The 27,711-nt window shown below is 36.5% G+C and overlaps 2 protein-coding genes across 3 annotated transcripts in view; one reads left to right on the top strand and one right to left on the bottom strand.

Annotated features, from left to right (window-relative positions):
• Positions 1–327, bottom strand: part of LOC139972955 (uncharacterized) — a 30,063-nt gene extending 29,736 nt beyond the window's left edge. Inside the window, exon 1 of the mRNA XM_071979272.1 lies at positions 107–327. Within this exon, the coding sequence (XP_071835373.1) occupies positions 107–229 (123 nt within the window). The 5' untranslated portion in view covers positions 230–327. The remainder of the gene's footprint in view (positions 1–106) is intronic.
• An 82-nt stretch (positions 328–409) lies between these two features.
• LOC139973860 (uncharacterized) overlaps positions 410–27,711 on the top strand; it is a 39,429-nt gene continuing 12,127 nt past the window's right edge. The window contains exons 1-23 of one of the 2 annotated variants that reach the window (XM_071980735.1): positions 410–940; positions 1,622–2,242; positions 3,375–3,508; positions 4,213–4,398; positions 5,862–5,916; positions 7,155–7,261; positions 8,587–8,661; positions 10,207–10,246; positions 10,676–10,791; positions 11,776–11,904; positions 15,144–15,209; positions 15,922–15,970; positions 16,917–16,978; positions 17,189–17,311; positions 18,469–18,591; positions 21,206–21,331; positions 21,687–21,758; positions 22,822–22,944; positions 23,607–23,726; positions 24,915–25,019; positions 25,584–25,703; positions 26,581–26,715; positions 27,066–27,185. In XM_071980735.1, coding sequence (XP_071836836.1) covers positions 3,389–3,508; positions 4,213–4,398; positions 5,862–5,916; positions 7,155–7,261; positions 8,587–8,661; positions 10,207–10,246; positions 10,676–10,791; positions 11,776–11,904; positions 15,144–15,209; positions 15,922–15,970; positions 16,917–16,978; positions 17,189–17,311; positions 18,469–18,591; positions 21,206–21,331; positions 21,687–21,758; positions 22,822–22,944; positions 23,607–23,726; positions 24,915–25,019; positions 25,584–25,703; positions 26,581–26,715; positions 27,066–27,185 — 2,172 coding nt within the window. In that variant the 5' untranslated portion in view covers positions 410–940; positions 1,622–2,242; positions 3,375–3,388. Of the gene's footprint in view, positions 941–1,621; positions 2,243–3,369; positions 3,509–4,212; positions 4,399–5,861; positions 5,917–7,154; positions 7,262–8,586; positions 8,662–10,206; positions 10,247–10,675; positions 10,792–11,775; positions 11,905–15,143; positions 15,210–15,921; positions 15,971–16,916; positions 16,979–17,188; positions 17,312–18,468; positions 18,592–21,205; positions 21,332–21,686; positions 21,759–22,821; positions 22,945–23,606; positions 23,727–24,914; positions 25,020–25,583; positions 25,704–26,580; positions 26,716–27,065; positions 27,186–27,711 lie in introns of both variants that reach the window. The other variant, XM_071980734.1, reaches the window with a different exon arrangement.

The raw sequence follows: 27,711 nt of genomic DNA, 5'->3' as shown, positions 1-27,711 counted from the left end.
AAATCCAAGGTCCAAATGTAAACTTTACAGGTAGGTCTAGGCTACTTATATTTCTATACAAATTAAGCTAACTTTTTAACACAAATTAATCAATTGTTTCACTTACTTGTTTTACTTCAATTGATTTATACAAAACAACGATATCAAATGAAGAAATCTTTCTGGTAATTCTTCTGTGAGATAGTTGTGTTAAAGCTGTAAGCTGCACCCTTTGCGCCTGCGTTGGCATCTATTGATCTATTGCGACACTGGTGTTTCCCAAACTCTATTTTGGTTTTGAAAGCGGTGAAATGAAGGGGATTCCCCAATTTGTAAGAATGACCCACCTAATAAATATTACTAGAACTAGGCTACTGTTAGCAAACTAGATGTTGACCGCAGTAAAGGATCAGACCTATCTGTCGTCATTCAAAATTCAAACCACCAATCGACTGAAACATATTGTGGAACCTATAAATACGGTCTTTCGCATAATCCTTGCGGGATTGCGCAGTTTTCATAGACTTTTTTTGGACTAGCCTAACTTTAGGCTACTGTAGACTGTAGTGTAGCTTATGTTAGGTTACGTTACCTGTAACTGTTGTGCATTACTAGTATACTGCTAGTACTAGTCTGTAGGACGTTATCGTTATTGTGGTAGTTGGTCTAGGCTTCCAAGTTAAATGTTAAGCCAAAATTACAGTTATTAAATGCATAACTCACTTTTCATACTGTGAATGAGTAACTAATGGTAATGTCACGTACACTCACACTGTACTAGTACTACAATAGGCTGCTGATTGTAGGTTTTGCATTGAACACTTCAGTCTTGACCCTCTCAGCTGTTGCTTCAAAGATATTTTGCTTTCGTTGATACTAGTCATCACCATTTGTAGGAGATACAATGTATTCAACCATCAATATAAAACAGGACCAAGGACAAGGTGTTCTTGTATTACAGGTGAGTGATCTTTTATCCATACACCAGATAGCCGATTTAGACAGGCCTATGAAATAGGGTCGGTGTAGCCCATAGCCTATCAAACGTTGGCCTAGAGTACTGTAGACTATATATATAGGCCTAGGGCCTTTGCTGATAATGCAACAAATTACTGTACATGTACAGTAATAATAATAAATATACTGGTGATATATAACTTGAACATATCACCTAGAAGGTGCTAAAAAAAAGCAAAATACAAAATGAATGAACAAAAGAATTATTGGTTAACACTGATGAATGCTGGACACATAAAGATGAAGTTTTTTTTAACAAAGAGAGGGAAGCAGGGCCTGTTCATTTTGAACGTAAAATACGATACTGCAAGGAAAAATGAAAAAAGCTTTGAGATAAGATTTCTTGATAGGTCTAAAAGTGATGGGATGAAGATATATTTTTAAATTTAGGTATTTTACCAAAATTTATTTAATATTTTTTTGAGTTGTTCATTATACTGTTTCCAAAAACATTCAGTGTTCTTTGAAGAACACATGATGATTTCCGAATATTTTCTTTTAAAAAATATATAAATGATGAAGTGTTTGAGAGAGATATTCCACTGACCCAGGTATAAAGGCTATTTACTGCATTATTTATACATAGCGGGCACTTTCTTCAATAGATTTTTTCTTTCTTTTACAGACCGTTGTGATGCTTTTGTCTTTACGAGGTTTACAAGGATTATTACAATGTAGTTAACTTAACATACCATAATTAACTCAGGGATTACAATCATCTTTCATTGATATTTGACTGGATCTTCAAGCTTTCCTGGACGGTCTGATACCTTGACTTCGAACAGCGATTTTTGTCTAACAGGATTTTATTTTCTGCTTTGAAGCTTCTTAACCTTGACTGACCATAGCTTTTCTGACAAGTGGAGTACCGACCATTTCTGCTGTGGGACAGAGCAAAACCAGTGTATAAATTAAAAGTTTGCATGAAGAAACTAACATCTTGAAAATAATATTAGTGCCGGTACACGAGACTAATTCAGGGAGATCGAGAGGCTTTCTACATTCTGAATATTTCAAGAAGTCCTTTCAGGGATGTCCAAACAATTTTAATTGATAGATTACTTATTTAGTGTGATGAATATTAGACAGTCGCCACTAAGACATTTCTATGATAAATATTAGTAATTTGGCTTGTTATAGGTGAGGTGACTCTGATTCCTATATGAAATAAAGGAAACGAGAAATAGCTTCGAAAATTATCTGTTGAGTGATTTAATCAAACAGAAGACTTAACAATGGCTGAGTGGTAAGTACATGTTTGCTTCAAATTATGTATAATGTGAGCTAAGTTTATTTTTTAATTAAAGTTGTACTGTAGGCAGGGGCAAAGCTCTATATGTCTGCTTGTAGGGGGGCTTTCATGCTTTTCAGATAACAGGCATGGACTATTTATAAAAAAAATTACATTTCCCTGAATTTTTTTTAGGTGGAAAAATTTAGGGGCGAACAGATATTGGGGGGACATGTAGTTATGACTGTAGGAGATAATGCTACCTATGAGTACAGTTGCATTGCTAATCGTATGTCCTATAATATAATAAAAAATCTTTAAAAGGTAGAAAATTCATCAATAAATGCCATCAAATATTCCAAATATTGATGACGGTCACTGATGTTCAATCCACAACAATCATTTTAAGGTCTCCCTCAATGTACAGTATGTTCCCTAAGAGATGTCTGAATTCATGTTGTACCTAACACCTTAGAGCAGTGGCATAGGAAGGTACTTTTGAGTGGGGGGGCTGAAGACTGATGGCCGGCCTGGGGGAGGGGTCTAAGGGGAGGGGGTCCCCCTCCCCTTTGGAATTTTTTGCATTTCCAGGTAGCCTCAGATGCAATTTGGTGCAATATAGCACACTTCAACACCCACTCCATTTTGTAAACTTAATTTTGTATTTTCACCAGGCCTTAGATGCAATTTGGTGCTCCAAATGAGATTTTTTTTTCTCATTTGGAAATGAAAAAGGGGTTTTCTGACTTGCGAAGCGGGGGGGCCGAATGATACTTCCGCCCCTCCACATTTTTCACTGGGGGGGCTGGCGCCCCCCCAGCCCCCCGGTTCCTACGCCCTTGCCTTAGAGCAATGTCAGGGGATGGTAGTGAATGGTCAGTACGTTTTGAAAATTTTTACAACCTTTAGATACCATTATTTGGGGGTGGGGGTGGGGGGGGAACATATCACAGACAGCAGTTAAACTTGTGAACTTCTTGCAATGGTTGTTTATCCTATATCATTCCAAATCACCAACAGTTCCTGCTTAATCAATGAAGTAGATTCCAAGTATATACACTCCGAATAATATTAATAAAAATTAAAAATAACTTACAGGTACTGTAGGTAAAGGATATTGTTGCTCATTTTTGTTTGTGCAGTTTAGAATCCACAATTCTGATGTCGAAAGAAGAGGAGAACAAAATAGACATTGTGAAGGCAAAATACTGTCGGGAAAGTCTTCGCCTGAAATATTTCCAAGAGGCAGAGCAAGCATGGAAGTTATCTATTTTGAGGCAGGTAAGAAGCTTTGTATTGCAAAATACAGTCAGAGTGAATTATATACTGTATTGTGTGCAATGTTATAAATTAGTTCTGTCAACTTACTACAAATACTGAAGGTACACTGCTCTTTTCATACTGTATGTGTTAGATACTGTAGTCATCAACTGTTTAAAATCCCATTGTCCTAATTTCCCACATTTTCTTTTTCAAATTTGTCTTTAGTTGAAATTAATTGGCTCCCTAGATCCTATTCTTATCCACCAAGGTTTAGATCGACAAGTATCCTGGCATATTTGTTTTAACATTATATGTGTGAGTGATTCTTTCACAGATTGGATACTGTACATGTATGTCTTATGTGACTAGAACAAGGGCAAAAATGTTTTGTATCCAACAACTGTGGTTTCAGAAACATTGCACTCAAAGAGAATAAGTTTGGATTTGTTGGCATATCATCATATGGGTTTTTAGGGAATTAATCAAGTGATTTTATTATTATTTTGTTGCATTAATGAGTGCTCAATTTGTCTGACAGGCAGCTAGTTTTTCCAGGGTCCCAATGCCGTTGGGAAACACAGAGGGGAGCTGACCCTCACCTGGAATGAAACCAAGTGCATTTCTGTAATAAGTGATGTAATAAAAATTAAAATGCATAGACATTAATTGTAACATAATAATTGTTCTTCATATTAATTTCTTCCTTCCAAATCAATTCTAAGGGACTTTCCAGTGCAGGGAAAGTAAATGCAGATGCACAGAAAGAGAAAACTGGAAAAGACCAACCAATCGAAAGAGGAACTGAAACTAAAGATACAAGTCCGCATGATGTTTTGAGCAAATGGAAGGACACTTTCAAAGCTGAGAGTTCAAATGAAGAATTTAACTTTCTCTTAAATGAATCAAAGGTAGGCCTACAGTTACTGTTTACAGGGCAGTTGTTCAAGGAATTTCCCCCGGCCTTTATTGAGAAGCTCACAGTTTGCAAACAGGGAATTTTGTTGGGGGAGTTACAGTATGTATTTATAAACAAAATGTATTTTGAGTCATATGCCTACAGTAGCTGCATTTGCTTAATATTGTTAATTCAGTTAATGTTTGTTATTCATTTACATCTAAGTAATACCTTGATTTTAGTAATCATTAATGAAGATGATATTAAAAATACTACTAAAAACAGGTCAACATGCATGGATTGCATGTAATAATTCAAATGTCAAAATATATAATTTAGTCAATTTACTTTTACTGTATAGTAGCAATGATGTAAAATAATAACCTTGAAAGATCTTGTTTGACAAGTCAGTTAGATAACAATGCATGAATGGTATACATAGTGCAATCATTTAGAGGGTACTGCATGCGTACAGTTGACTGTGGGGTAGGCGGCAGGGTAGGCTGATGCATGTCTAGTTATACTGTGTAGTGTACAGTAGGCGGATGCATGTATAGTTTTACTGTGTAGTGTAGGCTGATATAGTATGCTTGACTATGTAGTCTAGGCTGCTGCATCTATATAGTTGACACTACAAGGGTAGGCTGCTGCATGTATAGTTGACTGTGTACTGTAGGCTGCTTCTTCTTAAAAATGACTGTGCAAGGGTATAGGCTACTGCATGTATAGTTTTACTGTGTAGTGTACAGTAGGCTGATATAGTATGGTTGACTGTGTAGTCTAGGCTGCTGCATTTTTATAGTTGACCCTGCAAGGGTTCGGCTGCTGCATGTATAGTTGACTGTGTACTGTAGGCTGCTTCTTCTTAAATTGACTGTGCAAGGGTATCTGCATACATAGTTGACTCTGTAGGCCTACTGTAGGCTGCTTCTTCTTAAATTGACTGTGCAAGGGTATAGGCTGCTACATGTATAGTTTTACTGTGTAGAGTAGGCTGCTGCAGTATGGTTGACTGTGTAGGGTAATCTGCTGCATGTATGGTTGACTGTGTAGTGTAGGCTGCTGCATCTGTAGTTGGCTTTACAAGGGTTGGCTGCCGCATGTATAGTTTGACTGTGCATATAATGCAGGGTATACTCGAGTGGATCGTAGAGTATATAGTTTCAATTCTGTTAAGACTATAAGATTCATTCCTTTTATACATGATATGCTAAAGAAGGCCGTTTAGTTTTTAGTGGTTGCTCAGGTTCTCTTGAGACAATTTGACATTCCCCAAGATAACATTACACTAGCTGGCCTACCTTTAGCCCTGCAAATTAGTCCACAGTAATCCCACCTTCACTCCATCCTACTCACCATATCAACACCCACCCCCCCCCCCTATCCCCCTATCCCATACCTTTCTTTTATAGTTGTGCACAAATTTACAACGTTTCTACTCACAACTTTTCAAAATATAATCATCTCTTTGCACAGGTTGCACTAGAAGAACTGCTGAAAGATGAACCTATCGGAAAAAGACACCAGAAAGGTATAGTAATTCATTGTGTCAGAAAGGGAGGGCTGTAGCAGCTGCAAAATCCAATGCAGCAAGGCTGAATCATAATTACAACAATTAATTCAGAATCTCATCTCGCCAGATCAGTATAATTCCTATATGGTGTGAAACTCCAGAGCACAGAAGAATATGTCCTGTGTATGCAGCTGAAGAATACTGTAACTCCCCTCCCCTCCCCTACCCCCACACCCCCACCCCCACCCCCACCTCCAGTATATCCTACTATACATGGTGTCTTAATACTTCAAAGGCAGTGTTTATACTGTCAGTGACAAATTGAAAAAGACTACTGACATAGTTTGAGTATAAATTGTCCTTTTAAAGCTATTATGTGGTCTTGAAGTGGATCTTAATTGGAAGCACAGTGTCATTGTGTGTTCAATCAATGGACAGTTGAAGTTATTTTACATTCTAAATGAATAATGTTAAATTTCTACTATACAAATCATCCACCTGTTGAGTTCTTGCAACACAAGTAGCTAGGCCCTACGGTGTATACAATTATCTTCATATTTCTGTAATATGGTTTAATGGGCAATATTAATGGGGATTTGAACACCCTCTAGAAGGTCACATTTTGCCAGTTTCCATCATTGACAGATTCTACTACTGTTGTCTGCAGTCTACTCCTTTTGCCAATTACTATTACAGTATTAAAGGCATTGAAGACTCGCTCCAAACTGCGTGCCGCGCTCTGAAAAAGTTAACTTTCCGTTGCTTGCAAGCGAAGTTTTCTGCTTGTTGCTACAAAAATGCAGACAGTAATGAAACGTAATACCTTGTTATCTTTAGCTGGACTTGAGATGTCCATCGCTGTATCGTTTATAAACTGTGCTGTGGGTATTGACCGCAGCTGTATGAACTGACTGTACACAAGTGTCTAATTACAGAGGGTAGCAAGCTGTGTGCGTATTTTCTGGGATCTATGGTGGTGTCTAACACTTCTGCTACACAGATTACCGGTTTTAGACGTTTCTTTTTGCGCGAGTCTTCACACCCTTTAAACTCATAATTTGTCACATGAAATATTTAACTCATAAATTGTCACATGTAATATTGTCTATTATGCAGTGTCATTTCAGCTGGCCTTTAAGTACTTTATTTATCCCTCTACCCCTACAATTTTTTCTTTATTTCATAGGACAGGTGTTTTTCTCCAAATCTTCAATATCACCCTAGCTTTCATTGATATGTCTTTTTCCTTTATTCAGCTGAGGCAAGAATAAGATGTTTGATTGTCCTCGTCAACATGCAACATCAGCAAATTGCCAGACAAACTGGAACTCAGGAACACCTGGCACTCTGTAAAGCTGTAGAGGTAATTATTACAAGCTTATTCTGTAACAATTACGAAATCTGGAAAATTGCCAAAAATTTGCAATAAACATCAAATTTGATTGAAAGAAGGTCATTAGATGGTATGTCCAAGTTAGTCAACTACAGAAAATAAACCAATCTGTTTAGAGTTGTTACTGATGTACGTAATGGAAACATCTTGGCAAACTTATGAAGTTGGAATAAATGTGATGTAGGCTAACTATGATCCCATTTCAAGTCTAAAACTTCTATTTCCGTAATTAAGCAGAACTTCTTTGTGCACTGCAGATTCCATTAAGCATGCTAGTCTGTATCTATAGGACTGTGCGTCTAGCCAAGCTTGGGCCCATCATCTAAGGTTTACTAGGATCATTAAGCATGATAGTCTGTATCCATAGGGCTGTGTGTCTAACCCAGCTTGGGCCTATCATCAAAGGTTTACTTTGCTCATTAAGCCTGCATGATAATCTGTATCTATATGACTGTGTGTCTAGCCCAGCTTGGGCCCATGATCAAAGGTTTAGTAGGCTCCTTTAGCATGATTTTCTGTATAGAAAGGACTGTGTGTCTAGCCCAGCTTGGGCCCATCATTAGGCCAAAGGTTCGCTAGGCTCATTAAGCATCGTAGTCTGTAAATATAGGCTTAAATTTAATTGTGTCACATTCTATTTGAACATGACTTGCAGGAGTTTTCAAGATATTCAGCTTTTATTATAAACTTTTATGCAGAAATGCTCTTTTAAGGCTTCAGGAACAAAACTTGACTCCTCTGTGAAGGACCTACTGTAAATGATAATGTTTAATCCATGGTTTGATAAAATCTGATCAATTAGCTCAAACACATTATTTTAACTTTGTAGAAACAAAGAGAGCATCTATTGGATGACATTCAACACTATCTGTCCTTCAAATATATGTTTCCCCAATGAGTTTTTGTGTTACATCAGAGGAACTGACCTTATGACCTGTGTATTAGACTCAACTGTCCAGTCACTTAAATTGAAGACATTCACTTGTTTAAAGGGTCATTTCATGTGTTTTAATGGTCTTCAGCATATTTCAATATGTATTTATATGTAATTCTACAACATACCACATTCTGTGCCTAACAGTCATGTCATGACAGCTTTTGTGCCTTATATTAAAACTATCAGTCTGTATATATTCACACTTTCAGAAATTGCAGGTTTAAGTTAGTTGAACTCTCTGTCCACAGACTGTAGCTTTGTTTTGCAGATAGAGCATACTTGAATTCAATATTACAGAAGTCACTTTTGATAGTTTCAAACCCACTATGTGAGAATATTTCCAATTGTTTCAAAACAGGATAAAAAAGCTTTACCTCAGATCACATTACATCAAAAGAATTCTTTGGGTGAAATCGAAACAGCAAAAACCAAGGTAGGTTTATAATCAGCTTGCTTTAATATTTCACTTAATAGTCATCTATAGTTGCTAGGTAATTGTGATACCAAAGTTTGAAAGTCATATTCTTTGCATATAGAAGAAGCTCTTGTTGAGTACATATAATGTATGCTGCACAAATTACTTCTATGTCAGTTATTTACACGCTTCATCAATTTCTGTATTCATATATCTGAGAGTTTAGGGGCGTTTCAATTTGATCATAGCAAAATTTTGTTCAGAGGCATGATTGAAACTGTTTACAGATCTATGCAAGTGACTCTGTTTGGATTAAAACACCAAGCCCTCTCACTTTGATATGTTTAATGACATAAGCCTTTTGCAATAGATATTGTGGTGGGCACAAGCAGTGGCGTAGGAAGGTACTTTTGAGTAGGGGGGGCTGAAGACTGATGGCCGGCCTGGGGGGAGGGGTCTAAGGGGAGGGAATTTTTTTGCATTTCTTGGTGACCTTGGATGCAATTTGGTGCAATATAGCACACTTCAACACCCACTCCATTTTGTAAATAGTTTTGCATTTTCACCTGGATTTAAATGCAATTTGGTGCTCCAAATGAGATTTTTTTCTCATTTGGAAATGAAAAAGGGGTTTTCTGACATATTTTCACTGGGGGGCTGGCACCCCCCCCCCCAGCTCCCCCAGTTCCTATGCCCTTGGGCCCAAAGGTAGAAGGAGTTGGGGGGAAGTAGCATTCAGCCAGGGTTCACAATGCAAAGGTATTTAGCACAACCTTATGCTTATAATTGAACACTTAACTTATAGTCAAAATATGCCTCAGGATGCACCATTGGACCTCTAAACCATGATATGTCTTTCTGGTTCAGGATTTCCCACCACCCCCCCCCTCCCCTGGGACATGGGAGTCACATTCAATGATCCCACAGCCACAACTACATTACATTTATTTATTTTTTAAATTAAAAGGTCTGTAGAAGTAAGTTTTTTGGGGGGGCCCACACGGTGTTAGTGCCAACTTGTCATGAAACCAGCAAAGTTGGAATAAAAGCCCTAAATAATACTAGTTTATCAATATTTGCCAACAGATAACTGAATATTTGTTACTTTGATAAGTAACAAATGTGTTTTAAAGTGAATTAAAAAAAAAATCAACAGAACCTGTAGAAGTCAGTTGTTTTTTTGGCCCACAGGGTGTTAGTGCCAACTGGTCATGAAACCAGCAAAGTTGGAATAAAAGCCCTAAATAATACTAGTTTCTCAATATTTGCACACAGAATATCTGTTACGTTCATAAGTACAGTAACAAATGTATTTTAAATGGTATATAACTAGAAATAGGAAAAGTAGTTTTATTACCCCTAAAGTTGCTTGGATATCGATCAATCTTTGGTCAAATTTAAATGAACACAATAGCGATCAAATTTAAACGGTTACAGTAGCTGTAAATATGTCAATTTTAATGAAACCAAATGGAAGATCTTCCAATGTTTAATTGTGAAATACATGAACAAAAATTATCATAATTTAAAATTAATTCATCTCCTCTGGGTTTTTTTTCACAGATGTTTCCTCAAAGTAAAGACCAAAGTAAACAAATGCAAGGTATGAGCCTAATTTCTCCATTTTCTCTGATTTCTACTGTAGTAATCATACTGGAAAGTACAGTACTAGTCTATAGTACAGTGTTTATGACATATTAATGAATTATTCACACATATTTTGTATCCCTTTAATCAAGTAGAAATCTTACTCTATATACAGTAGCTGCAAGGATAAGGGTGTTCTTAATTAATTTGCTAATTATGAAACTTTTGTGTCCTGCAATTAAAGTTGTTGTTATTTGTTGTTGTTGTTAATAAAGTCTGTTGTTATTTATTGCTTTTATTCATTTTGAAGTCTTATTCCTACTTTCTTCATTTATAGTCATATATCATCATATATCATCATATATGTCTGTCGTTCATAAAATAATGTAAATGTCACATTATTAGATTTGTTTTGGATTTGTAATGATGTATTTTACATCCTCAGAGTGGGATAGCATTGCAGAGTGGATGGAAGACGTTGAAGTCTTCCATAAATATTATCTCCAGATCTCTGCCCTGGAAAAATTGGAGGTTTTCCAAAATGCCTATCTGGAATTAAAGGTACAATAATGTGCAGAAGTAGGAAGACCATTTTTTAATACATATCCTTACGACATAACCAGTCAATGTATGATAATGATGTGATCATGTGCTTTTGGATATGTATGTGTGTGTGGTGTGTGTACATTTGTCTGTATTCTGATGGAGGTCTTGCACAAAGGAATTCCAAGTCTTCAGACAATATTTGAAAGGATTTACCACATTCTCAGAAGAATTTTACTCTGAAGGGGGATTATTAAAGTTAGGGTAGGTGGATTTGAACATTAAAAAATAAATGTTTGGGTCCTTGGTCTGAATGTAAGCCACACCTGTGTATGTATATCTGGGTGATGCTGTGGTTGGAAGTACTTATCAGAACGTACCTTGTGGTTGAAGTTTAAATTTAGTATGTAGATAACTCTCAATAAGTTAAAGAACCCAAAATAAATAGGTGGCAGTCAAAGGCAGATTGAGGTCAACAGAGGCCAAAATCTGGATACCTTGTGACACAACAACTCAAAATGTACAGCTTGATGGAATATACTGTTGTTAGCTCAATAAATCCAAAAGTTCAGCTTACAGTAGTTGAACCTTTTTTTCTTTTCTTTTTTCTCCATTTATTGATAACTTTAGTCAAATTTACAAACTTCATATTTACATACCCGATGCTTCAAATAAAAAAACGGCATAGCACAAAAACAGTTGTTCTAATAAACAGCACAATTGATCGAACGAGATTAAGAGATAGTTGAACCTTATACCTGGTATGTCGTGGCAAACTCGATTGATAATTTTAAATTCATAATTACATGGGAACTTGTTATTTCTTGATCCGTTGTTATTTGGTTAAGATATCATACATCAGGTTGGCATTCATCCTGTTCTTTATTTCAGGCCTTAGTTTCAGTTTCAAATATAAAATGTCTCCAAAGAGTGTCTTAAAAATACTGCAACCTTGTTTTTGGCAATAACCTGTTAGGAACTTTTCTATTTCATTTTTATCAGAAATGTTATGTTGAAGCATTTGACAACGCTGAGGACAGAATGAGTCAACCACAGGATTTAGGAGAAAGCTTAAAGCAGTTTTGCTTGGATGCAAGGATAGCCATATTTTTGCTCCGTCACCATACCAGAGTGAGTATTAAACATAGTAACAGTGTACAGTGATATGAACTGCATTCTGTATTATTTAATATCAGAGCTGTTCCTGGCAGAATCCTTCTTGATGAATGAGTAGTATGGTTCTCTTCAACTTACTGTTAACTAATTTCAATTTCTTTTTATGTACTAAAAACAAAAACATAGCAATGCAATAGCATATACAGCAAAACTGTGGTCAAAGCTGGGATAACCATAGATCAAAAAAGGTCAAAGTTACTACCACAACACAACAATTCAGTACCATATACGACAAAACTGTGCTCAAAGCTGGGTTAGCCTTTTACCAAAAAGTCAAAGTTAGTACCACAGCATTACAATTCCATAGCATATATGACAAGACTGTTGTCAAACTAGGTTAACTATAAGCTAGAAAAGTCAAAGTTTAAGTAACTTACCAAAAAATATGACAGTTTTAAAGGGAAACAGATAGGGAAAAAAAGAGAAAAGGAGATACCAATGGAAAAAGTGAAGGGAAGGAACAGACCATTAAACAGAGGACAGTAAGACAAACACACATCAGTTGTATTAAAGAGAGAATGGCTTATGTGAACTGAAATGAGAGCAAGGGAGGGAAGAGACCAAAGAGGAATGTAGAAGGAATTAAACAGAAGACAGTAAGACATACACATATCAGTTGTAAAGAAAGAATGGCCTATGTGAACCATAAAGTTTCAATTCCTAACTGTGTTGTCTAACATGATGTATTACATGAAGAAGATAACTCCAAGAGATGCCAGAGACAGCAGATGGGACAGCCAGATGTAGAGCATAAAGCCAAACAGACCGGCAGTTCGGTGCCTGATATTCTCTCCAGCATTACCTGTACCTAATAAAAATTGTTTTAACATAACTTAGTAGTTGAGGTTCGATATCTTGGAGAATATTCAGAGGCGACACTTTAAAAAAAAAAAAAAACACTTGACACATGTAGTGAGATTTATATATATGAATATACATGTATACATATGGTTACAACTTTACAAACAGCTTAATGACAGTGTATGTGTTCTAGCTTCATATTAAATGGTTGAAATTGTAATTACTAATTATACATTTCCAATTATTGACATAAAAATAACATACACATATATATAACCTGCATGATATCTCATGTGCAAGCAAGATGACATGAGCAATGGATGTCCTTACCATCATCTCATGAGTCAGTGAATATATCCTCCATTTTGTGGTCATGTCAGCTGACCAACTCACAGGCAGCAGAGTGCAATAGAGTGCAATATATATATGTATATATATATATATATATACATATATATATATTGTTACGTTGGAATGCGAGAGGTCTCGATAATTAATTTTTAACGAGACACAAGCCTGGGTTCGTTTCCGTAAGGAACACAGACAAATTGACGAGTCTAGAGAATTTAAATGAGAAAGTAAACTATATTGAACAATGGATTTCGAACCAACAACAACAAGTGGTAATTACAAATATATAGAAAATTACTCACAAACTTTAACAAGATAGGATACACTTTAAAACACGCTGGTCTCTTCCAACGGCGATATCCCTCAGCGGCCACGACCTTGATGACGACGATTCTCGGTCCGTTGTACCGCGAAATTCACTGGTCCTAGACGAAGTTTCTCGCTATCCCAGAAACAGCAGTCATCTTCTTTCTGGCGATGCTCCAAAATAGAAGAAGGACTTCCAGCCACAATAGAACTTCTCGCCGACTAAATATTACCAGAGTCAGTCCAAAATCAGCTTTATAGCCACCAACTCCTGGCGTAACGAACTCCCTCAACGGAGACAGAAATTCTTCACCTTCTCCGCAATAACGACTGAAAACTGTAGTTTCATAGTAAAGTCCGCTTCAAACTTCTGAATGGAAGTGTAGAATCAATCTTGTTATCGATATCTCAATCCCTCAGAAACTACTGGCAGTTGAGCACTGACGATATATAGTAGAATGGTATAATAAGTGTCGTCGCTTGTATTCGTTCAGAAACTCTCCGATCTGGGCGGGCTTTTATATACGATTCGCCATGTCAAGAATCCTCCAGATCTTTCTCGATACACCTGACCCAGTCTCTCTATTCTTGGAAGTCCTTTGCATATCTAGCGAACGTTCCAGAGAATCCACGAAGATGCCGTGCACAGCTTACACGCGATTCCACGTAAACCGACGTTAACCCGAGACCAGCGCGTCATCATAAGGAATATACCAGAACAATCGTGTATTATAACATTCTGACACGGTAACCCGACCTAATTTCTCAAATACTGATTTATCACGTAGGCAATTTCAATTACTCTCCACATTATAACATTAGGTTTCTTACTAGCAGTGACTAGCGTTAGGCTACAATGGGCCCTCGTAACAATATATATATATATATATATATATTAAGGTGACCATATTTGCTTGACTGGAATCTGGGACATTTATTGCGTGACTGATATGGGGGAAGGGTCTAAGGGGACGGTGTGCCTAAGGTGCTTAGATGTAAAATGGTTATATGTTAAAGCACTTTTTAAATCAATTTTATTTAAAAAATGTAGCGTTCTCTTAGATGAAATTTACTTACTTTACGAAAGAGTGCTAGGCTAGATCGATCTAGCATATTTTACAGTGTTTCCACTTTACACTGGCCTACCTGAAATACTGGTTAGTTCTATTTTGTGACTGTACACGTGACTAAATTTTGTTTTTACAATTATTTTTGCAATAATGTGGGATATTTTCAAAATTCCTGAACATTTTGACGAATCGGGGACATTTTCGGGGACACTTGTTCATCAGGGACAGTACACTGTAATCGGGGACTGTCCCTGAAAATCGGGGACGTCTGGTCACCTTAATTGAGACTAGTGGAACACTAGTAGTTGTTACTCAGAGTTTCACACATTGAGCGATCATCAGACAATTAGATGATCGTTCAACGCGTGTATGTCTGAGCAACAACTACTAGTGTTCCACTAGTCTCAACTAATTCTTATCTGTACTTCCCTCTGTCCAGCCGATATAGTGCACTCTGTCCCAAGATAGAAGCCAATCAACCAAACGTATATGAATATATCAAAATACTGGTATAAGCCTACACCACCGCCTTATGACCACAGCTATGCTATGAAATACAAAGATATGGGACACAATTCATATGGAAGGTTTTATATATGTTATAAGTATTTTGCAATCATTTTCTGACCTTAGAGTATTATTGTGATTCCCTTTTCTGATCTACAGATGCACTGTGAAAGTACTAAAGGCAGGAGAGATAGTATGTACCATAACGAAAGGCAGGATTTGATTGTAAGTATAGCCAATTAAATCAAATATATGATGGTATAATTGGTGGATTGGAGGTGCTCACAATGAAAATGTTTCTTTGAAGGATGACATTTAGAAATTAATTATTTGACACTCTGAGATATAGAGTATATGCTGCAACTATGTTGATTTTGTTAAAGGTTTGACGTGATTCTACAAACAGGATATGGCTTTACAGCTGAGAAGGTTCTCAATGAAGTCATACCTTAACCATTAAACAATTCGCAAAGTTTGATGCGTTTTACTTCGTCAGTGCTGCTATTAAATTGCAGTCACACACAGCATGTACAAAAGGAACAGGTTCGTTTTTCTGATGAAATCTTGCAAAAGAAATAAACATGAAAGAAACCCAAGGAGATGCAATACACTAACTGCAAAGCTGTATTCTAATTGGCTGACAACAAAAGGGGAAAAAAATCATTATTGCATCTCCTCATTTTCCTCACAGTATTCTGGTGTAATAATGACAGACCAAATTTTTTATTCTTGTAAATGTTGTATTTTGAAGAAACTTTTCTTTATATCGTTGGTTATATAAAACTTGATACTGCTTTATATTGTAACCTGTTTTATACCTATGCTATGCTATGATGGAAACTCCTAAATGTTAAAAAATTCAAGTAGCGTAGATTATCATGTGTTCTCTTTAGGCCTCTTGGTTTTAATATCTACATCTCTTTGGTTTTCCACACAGCATCTACTTCCAAATATTTCCAAGCAAAAATGTGACAAAGCTGATGAAGGTTTGTACATTCTGGGTGGTTTGTAAAGCTTGTCAAGTGAAATGCAATTCATCTTTGCATCCTATGATTGTTTATATTGGCTGTCAAATGATGTATTCATTGTTACCTATTCAAGGTAAGGTTAGGTTAGGGTTCGGTTAGGTTAGGGTTATGTAAGGCTTGTCAAGTGAAATGCAATTCATCTTTGGAAGGTAGGGTTAGGTTGGGTTAGGTTAGGGTTCGCTTAGGTTAGGGTTGTGTAATACTTTTCAAGTGAAATGAAATTTATCTTTGCATCTTATGATTGTTTATATTGGCTGTCAAATGATGTATTCATTGCTAAATGTACAATATACTCATCACCAATGATGGGATGCGTTGTCAGCTTTGTTGTATACAACCCAGTGCTACAGACCTTACACACTGATGCTGCATATTAACATGCAACCTTCACCATATATGTATTTAAGATCCTCCTGCAAGCAGGAACTCGCGAAAAAGCCATCATTGGCTTATCAAAGCCGCAAGCTGACCAAAGTCAGTCTCTTAGGTTCATATTTAACGTCCATGATTATGAATTGTCAATTGTCAACAACTCTATAACTGGACGACATACATTAATCTTTGGAGTGACTCGAACCGGGAACCTTATGATTTAAAGGCACCCGAGTTAACCACTGAGCTAACACTCCACTTATTATGACCTTTTCTTGACCAATTGAAAGTAAATTTATCTTTGGTGTAATGATTGTTCACTAGCTGTCATAGGTAAGTTACTTATATTGAATTAGGTAGGAATATCTTTGAAAGTGTCATCAATTTAGTTTGGAGGGAAGATGGTTCTTGTTGGGGAGAGTTGGGGAAGGAATGTGGCATAGCCGATAATTTTTAACAAGCTTAGAGAAATGTTTGTCCAACAAAAAAGATTCAATGCTGCTTTTTTTTCTTCTTTTTTCATGTATCTCAGAGTATTGGAAAGAGTTTTGTAAAAATCTACAAGGTGGCGGTACCCATTTTGAGCGATTAAAGGTAAGTTCCTATCTTTTCTGATTTATTATGGAAAAGTGATATATCTGGAATTTTTACTTGCTTGACTTCACAGAGTATGTGAAAACAAACCAAGTGTTTTGTTTTTCATAGCTATGGCATGTACAGTAGGTCTCTTTGTATCATTAAGTGTATGGCTATTTTCCTGGCCATTCTGATTTTTTATTTCTCCTTTTCTTTTTCCTTCAATAGGAATGTCATGAGCTAGTGAGTGTAATGACTACCCAACAAACAACCATTGAAAAATCTGATATGTCAGCACATCTAAATGCCTTCATGGACAGCATAAACTGGGATGATATTAACAACTGTATGGTAAGTATCAAACTTACAAACATTAATGACATTAAATACATTTATTTGTCTACATAGTACATTTTGTTTCAAAAATGATTGGTCTACTGTCTACATGACAGGTGGGAGTGGGGAGGGGAGAGCAGAGTAGGTAAAGGGGAAGGTCTAGGGGAGAGGTGGGGGAGGGGGTTCATGGGTGAATGTGGTTAAATGAAACATGGAAAGGCTTAACTGTGTCACTACGGAAATGCCTTTGAATAGTTATGAAAATGAGCCAGGAAGTTAGAGTGGGGCAAGGGCAAAGGATGGGCAGGAGGACTAGCTCCTGGAATCGTTTCCCCCATCACAGGAGTAAAGGATAGGAAAGATTCAATGTATCTCCATGATTCATCTTTCAGGGTTTTAAAAACAGAATTACTTTAAACATGACTTACTATTATAAAGGAGCCAGCTAATAGTATAAGTGCTACCTCTCATTCTTATTCATATGCAGATAGTACATTATGCACAAATATGTAACCTTGATATTCCATAAATCTGTCATCTCAGCTCTACTGGACAACATACCCTGTAGTTTTGTGAGTTTTGTGAAAGTGTATTAGCTAGCTATCACAGCAGGCTATGTTATCTGAGTACAACTTGCCATAATAACTTGTAGTCTTGTGAAAGTATATTAGCTAGCTATCACAGCTGGCTATGTAACGACAACAATATACCTAGCTAACTCAAAACAAAGTGAATTTTCTTTAGGAGAAAAGAATTATTCTGTTATCATAGTGTTGTTCATTGGTCCGCTACAGGGTTATAGCTAGGAGATTGTGAGTGCTGGTTAAATTAATTTGCGAAGCGTAGCGAGCGAAGCTCTCGCATCTCACGGCTGGGGGTCCAGGGGCCCGCTTAAGGGTGATTTTTGCTACTTTTCAGATTTACAATTGGTAAATAACAGAAAAAGGTGACGTTATTATCATGTTTTACGGCAAGGGAAAGATAAATTTGTTACTTTTGTTGTATTTCACAAGCATTTTACTACTTTTTTGTGCTGGTCAGTGGACTGTTTATTCACTTCCAATGCCGGCCGGCAGGCGTGAGTGGCGGTTACCACCGGCCGACGCCGGCCGGCGTGGCTATAACCCTGGTCCGCTATGACTAAATTCTTTTCTTTCCTTATTTCTCAACAGAGGTGCAAAGAAGTTGCTTATATAACAAAGATGAACAGAGCATTGAATTCTGGGACAGAGTACTTAGAGAAAGATGTTAGAAAGTACATTTTAAGCTATTTGGATTGGAATTATTCTTCTCAGGTAATAATCACTTTTAGTCGCTTTGTATAGTGTGAAGTAGACAGATATGCAAAGAAGACAATGTAAATACAGCTGTACATACATCAAAAATAGCTTCTGAAAGATTGTCCCAAATTTCAACTGGAGGCACTGTGCTTCACCTAACTCATATATATGTCAGGCACTTGTAATTCAACTGGATCCACTGTGCTTCACCGTACTCATATATATGTCAGGCACTTGTAATTCAACTGGATCCACTGGGCTCCACCTTACTCATATATATGTTAGGCACTTGTAATTCAACTGGATCCACTGTGCTCCACCTAACTCATATGTCAGGCACCTGTAATTCAACTGGAACCACTGTGCTCCACCTAACTCATATATATGTCAGGCACCTGTAATTCAACTGGAACCACTGTGCTCCACATAATTCATATATATGTCAGGCACTTGTAATTCAACTGGATCCACTGTGCTCCACCTAACTCATATATATGTCAGGCATTTGTAATTCAACTGGATCCACTGTGCTCCACCTAACTCATATATATGTTAGGCACTTGTAATTCAACTGGATCCACTGTGCTCCACCTAACTCATATGTCAGGCACCTGTAATTCAACTGGAACCACTGTGCTCCACCTAACTCATATATATGTCAGGCACCTGTAATTCAACTGGATCCACTATGCTCCACCTAACTCATATATATGTCAGGCACTTGTAATTCAACTGGATCCACTGTGCTCCACCTAACTCATATATATGTCAGGCACTTGAAATTCAACTGGATCCACTGTGCTCCACCTAATTCATATATATGTCAGGCACTTGTAATTCAACTGGATCCACTGTGCTCCACCTAACTCATATATATGTCAGGCACTTGTAATTCAACTGGATCCACTGTGCTCCACCTAACTCATATATATGTCAGGCACTTGTAATTCAACTGGAACCACTGTGCTCCACCTAACTCATATATATGTCAGGCACCTGTAATTCAACTGGATCCACTATGCTCCACCTAACTCATTTATGTGTCAGGCACTTGAAATTCAACTGGATCCACTGTGCTCCACCTAATTCATATATATGTCAGGCACTTGTAATTCAACTGGATCCACTGTGTTCCACCTAACTCATATATATGTCTGGCACTTGTAATTCAACTGGATCCACTGTGCTACACCTAACTCATAAATATGTCAGGCACTTGTCATTCAACTGGATCCACTGTGCTCCACCTAATTCATATATATGTCAAGCACTTGTAATTCAACTGGATCCACTGTGCTCCACCTAACTCATATATATGTCAGGCACTTGTAATTCAACTGGATCCACTGTACTCCAACTAATTCATATATATGTCAGGCACTTGTAATTCAACTGGATCCACTGTGCTCCAACTAACTCATATATATGTCAAGCACTTGTAATTCAACTGGATTCACTGTGCTCCACCTAACTCATATATATGCCAGGCACTTGTATTGGTAACATAGAGGTAGGAAATAAAGCATATTGTATAATTAGAATGGGATATTATTAAATTGTGCTTTTGTGGTTTCTATTGTTCAGAAAGCTGTGCATGTGAATGTAAAAATTTCATGTTTTACTTTGTAACAGAAAATGACTGAAATTATACTGAAATTTTACTTTGTTAGATAAAGGAGTATTTCCACTTTAGTCTGTTCTAGTCTTGTACAGTCAATTCTGGTCTAGTCTGGTACAGTGTAGTCTAGTCAAGCTAGACTAGGCTAGGCTATAGGATATGCTAGTCTAGTAACATCTGGTTCTAGTGTAGTCGGTCTGGTTTAGTCTGATGCGGTCTGGACTAGTCTAGACAGTTAATCTAGTGTAGTCTAGTCTGGTACAGTATAGTCTAGTCAAGCTAGACTAGGCTAGGCCATAGGCTAGGCTCGTCTAGTAACATCTGGTTCTAGTGTAGTCAGTCTGATGTGGTCTGGTCTAGTCTAGACAGTTAATCTAATGTAGTCTAGTCTTGTCAGTCTGGTCTAGGAAGGCAAGGCAAGGCGATAGAATATGTTACTGTTTGTCAAAGAAATATATAGTCCTTTTAAAAGCCTCATTTAATTTTACCACAAACAGAAATTGATTTGATACTATAGTTAAATCAATCCTTGAAGACAAAAGCCTAGGTGTGGTTTGAACTATATAAAAACAAAATGTGCTGTTGTCATGATCATAGAGCTACGGTCTCTAAGTAAGTGGTCTGGGGCTTGGGAGTGGCTCAACTTACTTGCTTATCCAAACCCTGTTTAATGAGGATTTATAAGTACATCACTAAACACAGAAAGTAAGTGATCATGAAAATCACCCACAAACTTGTTTAGCACAGAAAAAAATGTTTAGCACAGAATTCTCTCAACTTGTCTAGTATATAACTTGCTGAGCGTCTGTTATTCGTCCGTCTAAATTTCTTTTTAGCCATCTTATTTGTTGCTTTATAAAGATTACAAATTTAACCATCCTAGCTACTGCAAACCATGTTCTGTCTTTGAGAATTTGAAACCAGGAGATGTAAAAGGGAAGATTTACGTTTGCTAGATTGTTGAATTTGTTTGATAACTTTTGTCCTTTGCAATCTCCTTTAACGTTGTAGGAAAGGGAAGCAGTGAAACTTCACAAAGAAGCCTATGATGTACTAAAGACGAAAGATAGTTTGATAAGCCGTGACGTTGGAGATTACCTGTTGAGATTACTGGAGAAACGACACAGGGATTGCAAAGTAAGTGCAGTAGGATTACGTATTTAGATATTGCTGTGATACATGTAATTGTATTATATAGGATTAAACTAAAGGTTAACCCTAGCGATATATGAATGATAAAAACCACTCACTGCATGTCCAAATTACTGGCCTTTCGATTAAAGCCAGCAAGGTACATTATTATTATGTTTCCAATCAGTAGCACCCGCGTGGATACCATGCTGTGATGTTTGACAAGCAGTGCGGAATTACTTTAAATTTTTAAAACAGCTGAGTCATCATAAGTGATGCACTCAGTTGTAGATTTGCCATGAATTTAACTGCAAGATTAAGTAATAATGATTGCTTTTTTGTTTTTTTCTTGATTTATCAGGGGAAAGGAAGTTTCTCTCAGTTGGCAGAGACAAAAGATTCCCCTCAGAGTGGTCATCCATCTAACTGTGAGGTATATCTGCACTCTATATTATATAAATAATGCAATCTTTCAATAAAACTTGAAGGAGTCTGGGTTTTTTTTTTGGTCTTTTCCATTGTACTCAATGCCTAATTCTGTTTGATCCCGGGACATTCTTTCTGATCATTGGATATATCACATCCTCATTAATATTTCAGTTCAAGCTGTTAATCTTATGTCCTTTTGTTACATATTGTGTTCATATTACAGTATATATGCCCCAACATTATTGATTTTGCAAATCTGGTTTGTGGTCTAAGGCTTAATCTAAGGATTGTAACTGGTCAGTTGGTGTCACGTTTTGCTATAAACCATTCCACATACTGTAATAACCATGGAATAATTGCCTATGCCATAGACAATTTGAAACATTAGTGAACATTTGGTTTTATTAGTTTAGTGAAAAAAAAGAAAATGTAAGGAGGGACACAAAAAGGCCTGAGCTTGAAATTATAATCTGTTACTTTATTGTTTTTATCCAAGATTTATAGATATAGTATGTCATGAATTGTTAATTCATGTGTCATGTATGTCACACATACCTTCAGAGGCAAAGGCCACATTGGTGTCTGTATGTTGTCTTACTTGCAATATGATTGTACTTTTATCAGAGTGTTGAGATTTACAAGCACTGATGGCCTAGTTTTTCATATTGAACATGTTTGTATTGTTGCTGTAGTAATATAGTTGCATCTTCTGAACCATCAGAATCATTCAATATTTTCGTTTTCCGTTTTTTTTTGTTTTTATTATTCAAAGTGGTTATTAAATGTATGATGCAAGACATTTTGTTAGCATGGCAACCTCTCTCTCTCATTAAAATATTGCTATATTGATGTAAGGAGAATGTATGATGATCGTTATTCAGAACATGTATAGCGTACTGATAATTCTAACTCATTATATATATCCTTTTTTGCTAACATATTCTTCCGTGAGATAAAAGCCAATGTCCAAAGATTATATTTAGTTGAGTGGTTTCAATGCTTACCAATGGAGTGTTTTAAATTTTTGTCCTGATTTTGTGCTGAACTGATCCGTTTTCTTACTAAAGGACTGCATGAAAAGCTTTGAAGCAAGAAAAGAGCTGAATTCTTTACGTGCCGACGAATCACTCAGTCATGAAGACTCCAGACTGCACCTCTTTAATATTTTGGAGGATCCTAGCTCCTGTGAGGTAACTTTTAATAAAATTGTTATGCTTCGTGAATCCAAAGGGTTCGGAGGTCAAGCATTGGCCCCATTAGTCAACTAATAAATCTGAGGAGATGACCAGATTTTAGCGGGTCCCAAGGGTTCAGAGGCCAAACATTGGCCATGTTAGTCACCATAATAGATCTATGGAAAAGAACAGATTTTAGCTGGTGTTCATTTTTAAGAGGATCCCAAGAATTTCAAGGTAGTCTTTACAAACTATTCCTCTTGTGTCTATTACCAATGAAAATTGCCAATTGACAGCATTTTACCTTTTCTTCAAGTACTGCAGTGCAGTTACAGTAAATGATGTTTACCTTTGAGAGAGAACATTAGAAAATATTAACCCCATGTAAAATGTCACGAGCCAGACATGTGTAATTCTGTGGAACCTTCCCTGGATTCCCTTTCTTCAAAGGTAAAAAAAGCTGTTTGTAATTCCCAATTTGTTTTGAAATTGGACCCATCAATGACTATAATCTGAATCTGGTTTTAATCCATTCATCTTTAGTACAATTTTAATTGATCTCAAACAGCTGTTTACAATGCAGGACTACAAAATATCCATTCTTCAAAAGTTTTTTGACATTTTTTCAGATGTTTTCGTACAAACTTCTTTTACCTTTTAAATATTTAATGTTCTAGAATTGCAATGAAATCTTGCTTCGCCAAGATGCATATCAACACATCCTGGAAAGCAAACCACTGTCAAGTGAACAAAAAGAGCTACTTTTGAGCATTTTTCCAGATGGAGCCCATTGTAATGTAAGTCAATTAAGGTTTCATTTAAGTATTGAAAGTAACAAATTCATTTCAATCACATAGAAACTTCAAGGCTAATGCAGCACTAATAAGTATTCAATTTAATAAATGTCTATCACCAGACTGACTTGGCTACCACCACACGGACATTGCTACCACAACAGACTGACTGAGTTGGCTACCACCAAATTGACATGGCTACCACCAGACTGATTTAGCTATCACCAGACTGACTTCCATTACACTAGAATCACTTGACTACCACCAGACTGACATGGCTACCACCAGACTGATTGAGTTGGCTACCATCAGACTGACTTCAGTTACACTAGAATCACTTGACTACAACCAGACTGACATGGCTACCAACAGACTGACTGAGTTTAATTCTACCAAACTGACATGGCTACCACCAGACTGATTGAGTTGGCTATCACCAGACTGACCTCAGTTACACTATAATGACTTGGCTACCACCAGACTGACATGGCTACCAACAGACTGATTGAGTTGAATTCCACCAAACTGACATGGCTACCACCAGACTGATTGTGTTGGCTTCACCAGACTGACTTCAGTTACACTAAAATGACTTGGTTACCACCAGACTGACATGGCTACCACCAGACAGATTGAGTTGGCTATCACCAGGCTGACTTCAGTTATACTAAAATGACTTGGCTACCACCAGACTGACATGGCTACCAACACACTGATTGAGTTGGCTATCACCAGACTGACTTCACTTACACTTGAATGACTTGGCTACCACCAGACTGACATGGCTACCACCAGACTGATTGAGTTGGCTATCACCAGACTGACTTCAGTTACACTAAAATGACTTGGATTCCACCAGACTGAGACAGATATTTCAGAAGGAGCAGCCGACCAATAGACCAAGCAGGCTGACACTGTCCACAAGGCTAGCTACAATAAACCAGACTAGGCATTTTAAGGTGTTTATTCCTGCTTTCCCACTTTGAAATGTGGACTATTTAAAAGCCTCAATGCAGACCTATATGAGCTAACTACAGATCCAGAAGGAATCATGTCTACTTAAATTCTTCATGTCAAGTTAGTGTTTCTTTGTCTTACCAAAGGGTTGCAGATCTTGAGCTAATAAACAATGGCTCAGAAAGCTGTTTTAACTTGTTGTTGTTTTTTTCTTATTGTGTTTTCTCAATACAGAGGTGTTCTGAAGTTGGCTTACACAGGTTGAAAAAAGGCACAAAGGATGAGGAAGACATCGGCAAAAAGCTGAGAGAGGAATTAGAAAAACATGATTATTGCAAGGTTTGTGATTCCAAATTTTACATTATACAGATTAACACCAACATGATTTCCTTATAGCAGTTTAACTTTAACAAAGACGGAATCGTTACATAGAGCATTTATACCTACATAGAGCCATCGTAAAACTGAATAATTTATTTTTTCTCTTATGATAATTTATAATTAAATATAGTACCTTAATATAAGATCGAAATTATCCAAACAGTTTGACAAGTTTTATGTATCTATTATTTAACCTTTCTATGATTTCGACTATTAAACTTGTCTACTAATCCCCTTACATGTATCTCATTGTGTTCACCATGCTCATCAACCTGTCTGTATTCTGTTTGTGTTTTGTCCCTTCTATTTACGTTACTTGTCATGTAGCCTCTGTAGAAGATCCTGCTCGGATCGAAATGTCAGGCCAACTTACTTTTACACATTCTATTACACTGGCTCTCTAGTGGATAAGCAGTTTGCTAACATTTTTATTTTCTTTTGACTATTAAACTTAAATAGATCTTTAACTATTCTTTATATTCAGGATAAACGGTTAGCAATTTTACTCTCTTTAATTTGCAGAAGTGCAAAGATACATTATTGTGTATGGATACCTATAAAGAAATTACGCAAGAAAGACGTCTTAGTGAAGAAATGAGAGATTTCATAAGCAATGCTCTCAGTAATGTAGAAGACCAGTGGGTGAGTAAGAAAAAATGTACTATCCTAACGAAAAAAATATCTCATTTACCATGCATGTTTGTCCGTTGGGTTGTTTTTTAGTTTACCTTTATTCACCTGAATGTTATATATCATAGCTTTAACACAGACTAGAAACTTTCAAAAGAAGTGACCATTTAGCTACATTGAATACTGCAGTCGACAATTTGAATTCGCGCAGTGCCGTTATTAATGAATAGCTTCAAACCATCAGTTAAATTAAATTCATGCATAATTTATAAATTCATTAAAGACATTTAGTTATTTGTATTCATGCTAATTCTGAATGCATTTACTTTGAATGCTTGACATTTTAATTTGCTGAATGTATGCACACCTCTGGATGCCTCCACACAGAGTTTATTGTATTATTCCGACTATCCATTTATTGATTGCATTGGTACCATTTCGAATATCATCTATTCAGTTGTTTGCATTCATGTTATTCTGACAGCTTTCATTCAGTTGTTTGGAATTATAACAAGCTTAATGTCTTCACACCAGCTAATGCATTTTCTCTGTCCTTTACATAAATAGCTTTCAAGCTTTCCTTTACTTGAAAGCATTCATACCATTCCAAACTCATATATTCCTGTTTTATGTACTTGAAAACATTCATAACACTCTGAATGTATCCATTCATAAAATACTGAATGTGTTCTGGTTATCCTTTGAATGCATTATTTCTGATCAATGAATACATTCAATTGATCTTAAGTGTGGAAGCCACTCTTCAGAAAGAATGTAACAGTATTTAATTGTCTTTACACCTGTGGTTAAATTAAATTAAGTGAAGTTAATGTTTATCATAGAAAGTTATACCATTGATTGACATTTTTGCTTCCTATCTTTCTTTCAGAAATGTGAAGACATATCCAACAATTGTATTACTACATTTTGGGAAGTGAGTGGTTTGGAGGGTGCCGGCGGGCGACTGCCGGACAGCAGTCGATCACGTCTTATTGAGGACCTCAAGAAAGAAATTCCTTGTGAAGTGAGTATAATTAGCTGTCAAACATTTGTGCGTTTACTTTTTGCTTTTTGCAACTGGTACTGAGAAGGACCATCTTTAACTAAATAGTAGGTGTAGGTGTAAGAAGTTGCATCAGGGATACTAATTTCGTGTTTTGAAGGTTATAGCATTGTATAAACGTGAGTATTAAATGAACAACAGAAATTAAAATGATTGGGGACGTAATTTAAACAAACTGGAATAGAGCAACGATTTTTTTTCTTTCTTGCAAGAAAAGAATTGCTTTGAGTATTTCATACTTGGTAGGTTCAGTGAAGTTGTCAACAGCACAGTGGCACATAATGTGCATTCATTGTTTCTTTTCTGTTTAGCTTTGCGAAACTCCGATGTTGGACGATATCAGCAAAGCTCTCAAAGACTGTGCTTCTCTAGAGATAGATCAAAATCAAATTGACATTTTGAAAAAAATCATCATGCAAAATGCTTGTAAGGTATGTTAAACATATGTAAAATATATGTAAATATATGTAAAAAATATGTAAAATATATGTAAAATGTATGTAAAATATATGTAAAATTAATTCTGCTGTTAGTAAATTGATCAGCAGTGTTATAAACCTTCAGAATTGTCTTTAAAAGATGTATGCAGCATTGACCATACAAAAAAGATGAGAATGAATTAATTCTGCAAAAGAAGTGGAAGTACCAATGTGGTAACACTGGTGATCTTTAATTCACAGTATATTTCCATGTTTGCATTAATCATCTACTGCCAGCAAGATAGGGAGTGGTCATCTTAAATTATCGGACAAAATCAAACCTTTTGGGATGAATTGCAGAAGTTGAATCTTAGGAACTATTTTATTTTCAAGTATCAAGACCTTGATGTGTCAAGGTTTCCCTTTCATGATTTTTCAAACAGCAGTTTAAATGTGAATTCTTCCTATTTGCAATTTCCATTGTTCACATCTGTATACATTACTTTAAGATATTCTCATTGAACAAGACATACAGGGC

The sequence above is a fragment of the Apostichopus japonicus genome, chromosome 9, assembly GCF_037975245.1.
Source record: "Apostichopus japonicus isolate 1M-3 chromosome 9, ASM3797524v1, whole genome shotgun sequence".
Lineage (NCBI taxonomy): Eukaryota > Metazoa > Echinodermata > Holothuroidea > Aspidochirotida > Stichopodidae > Apostichopus > Apostichopus japonicus.
Note: the sequence above shows the minus strand (reverse complement) of the source record. Positions and strands in the feature narration are given on the sequence as shown.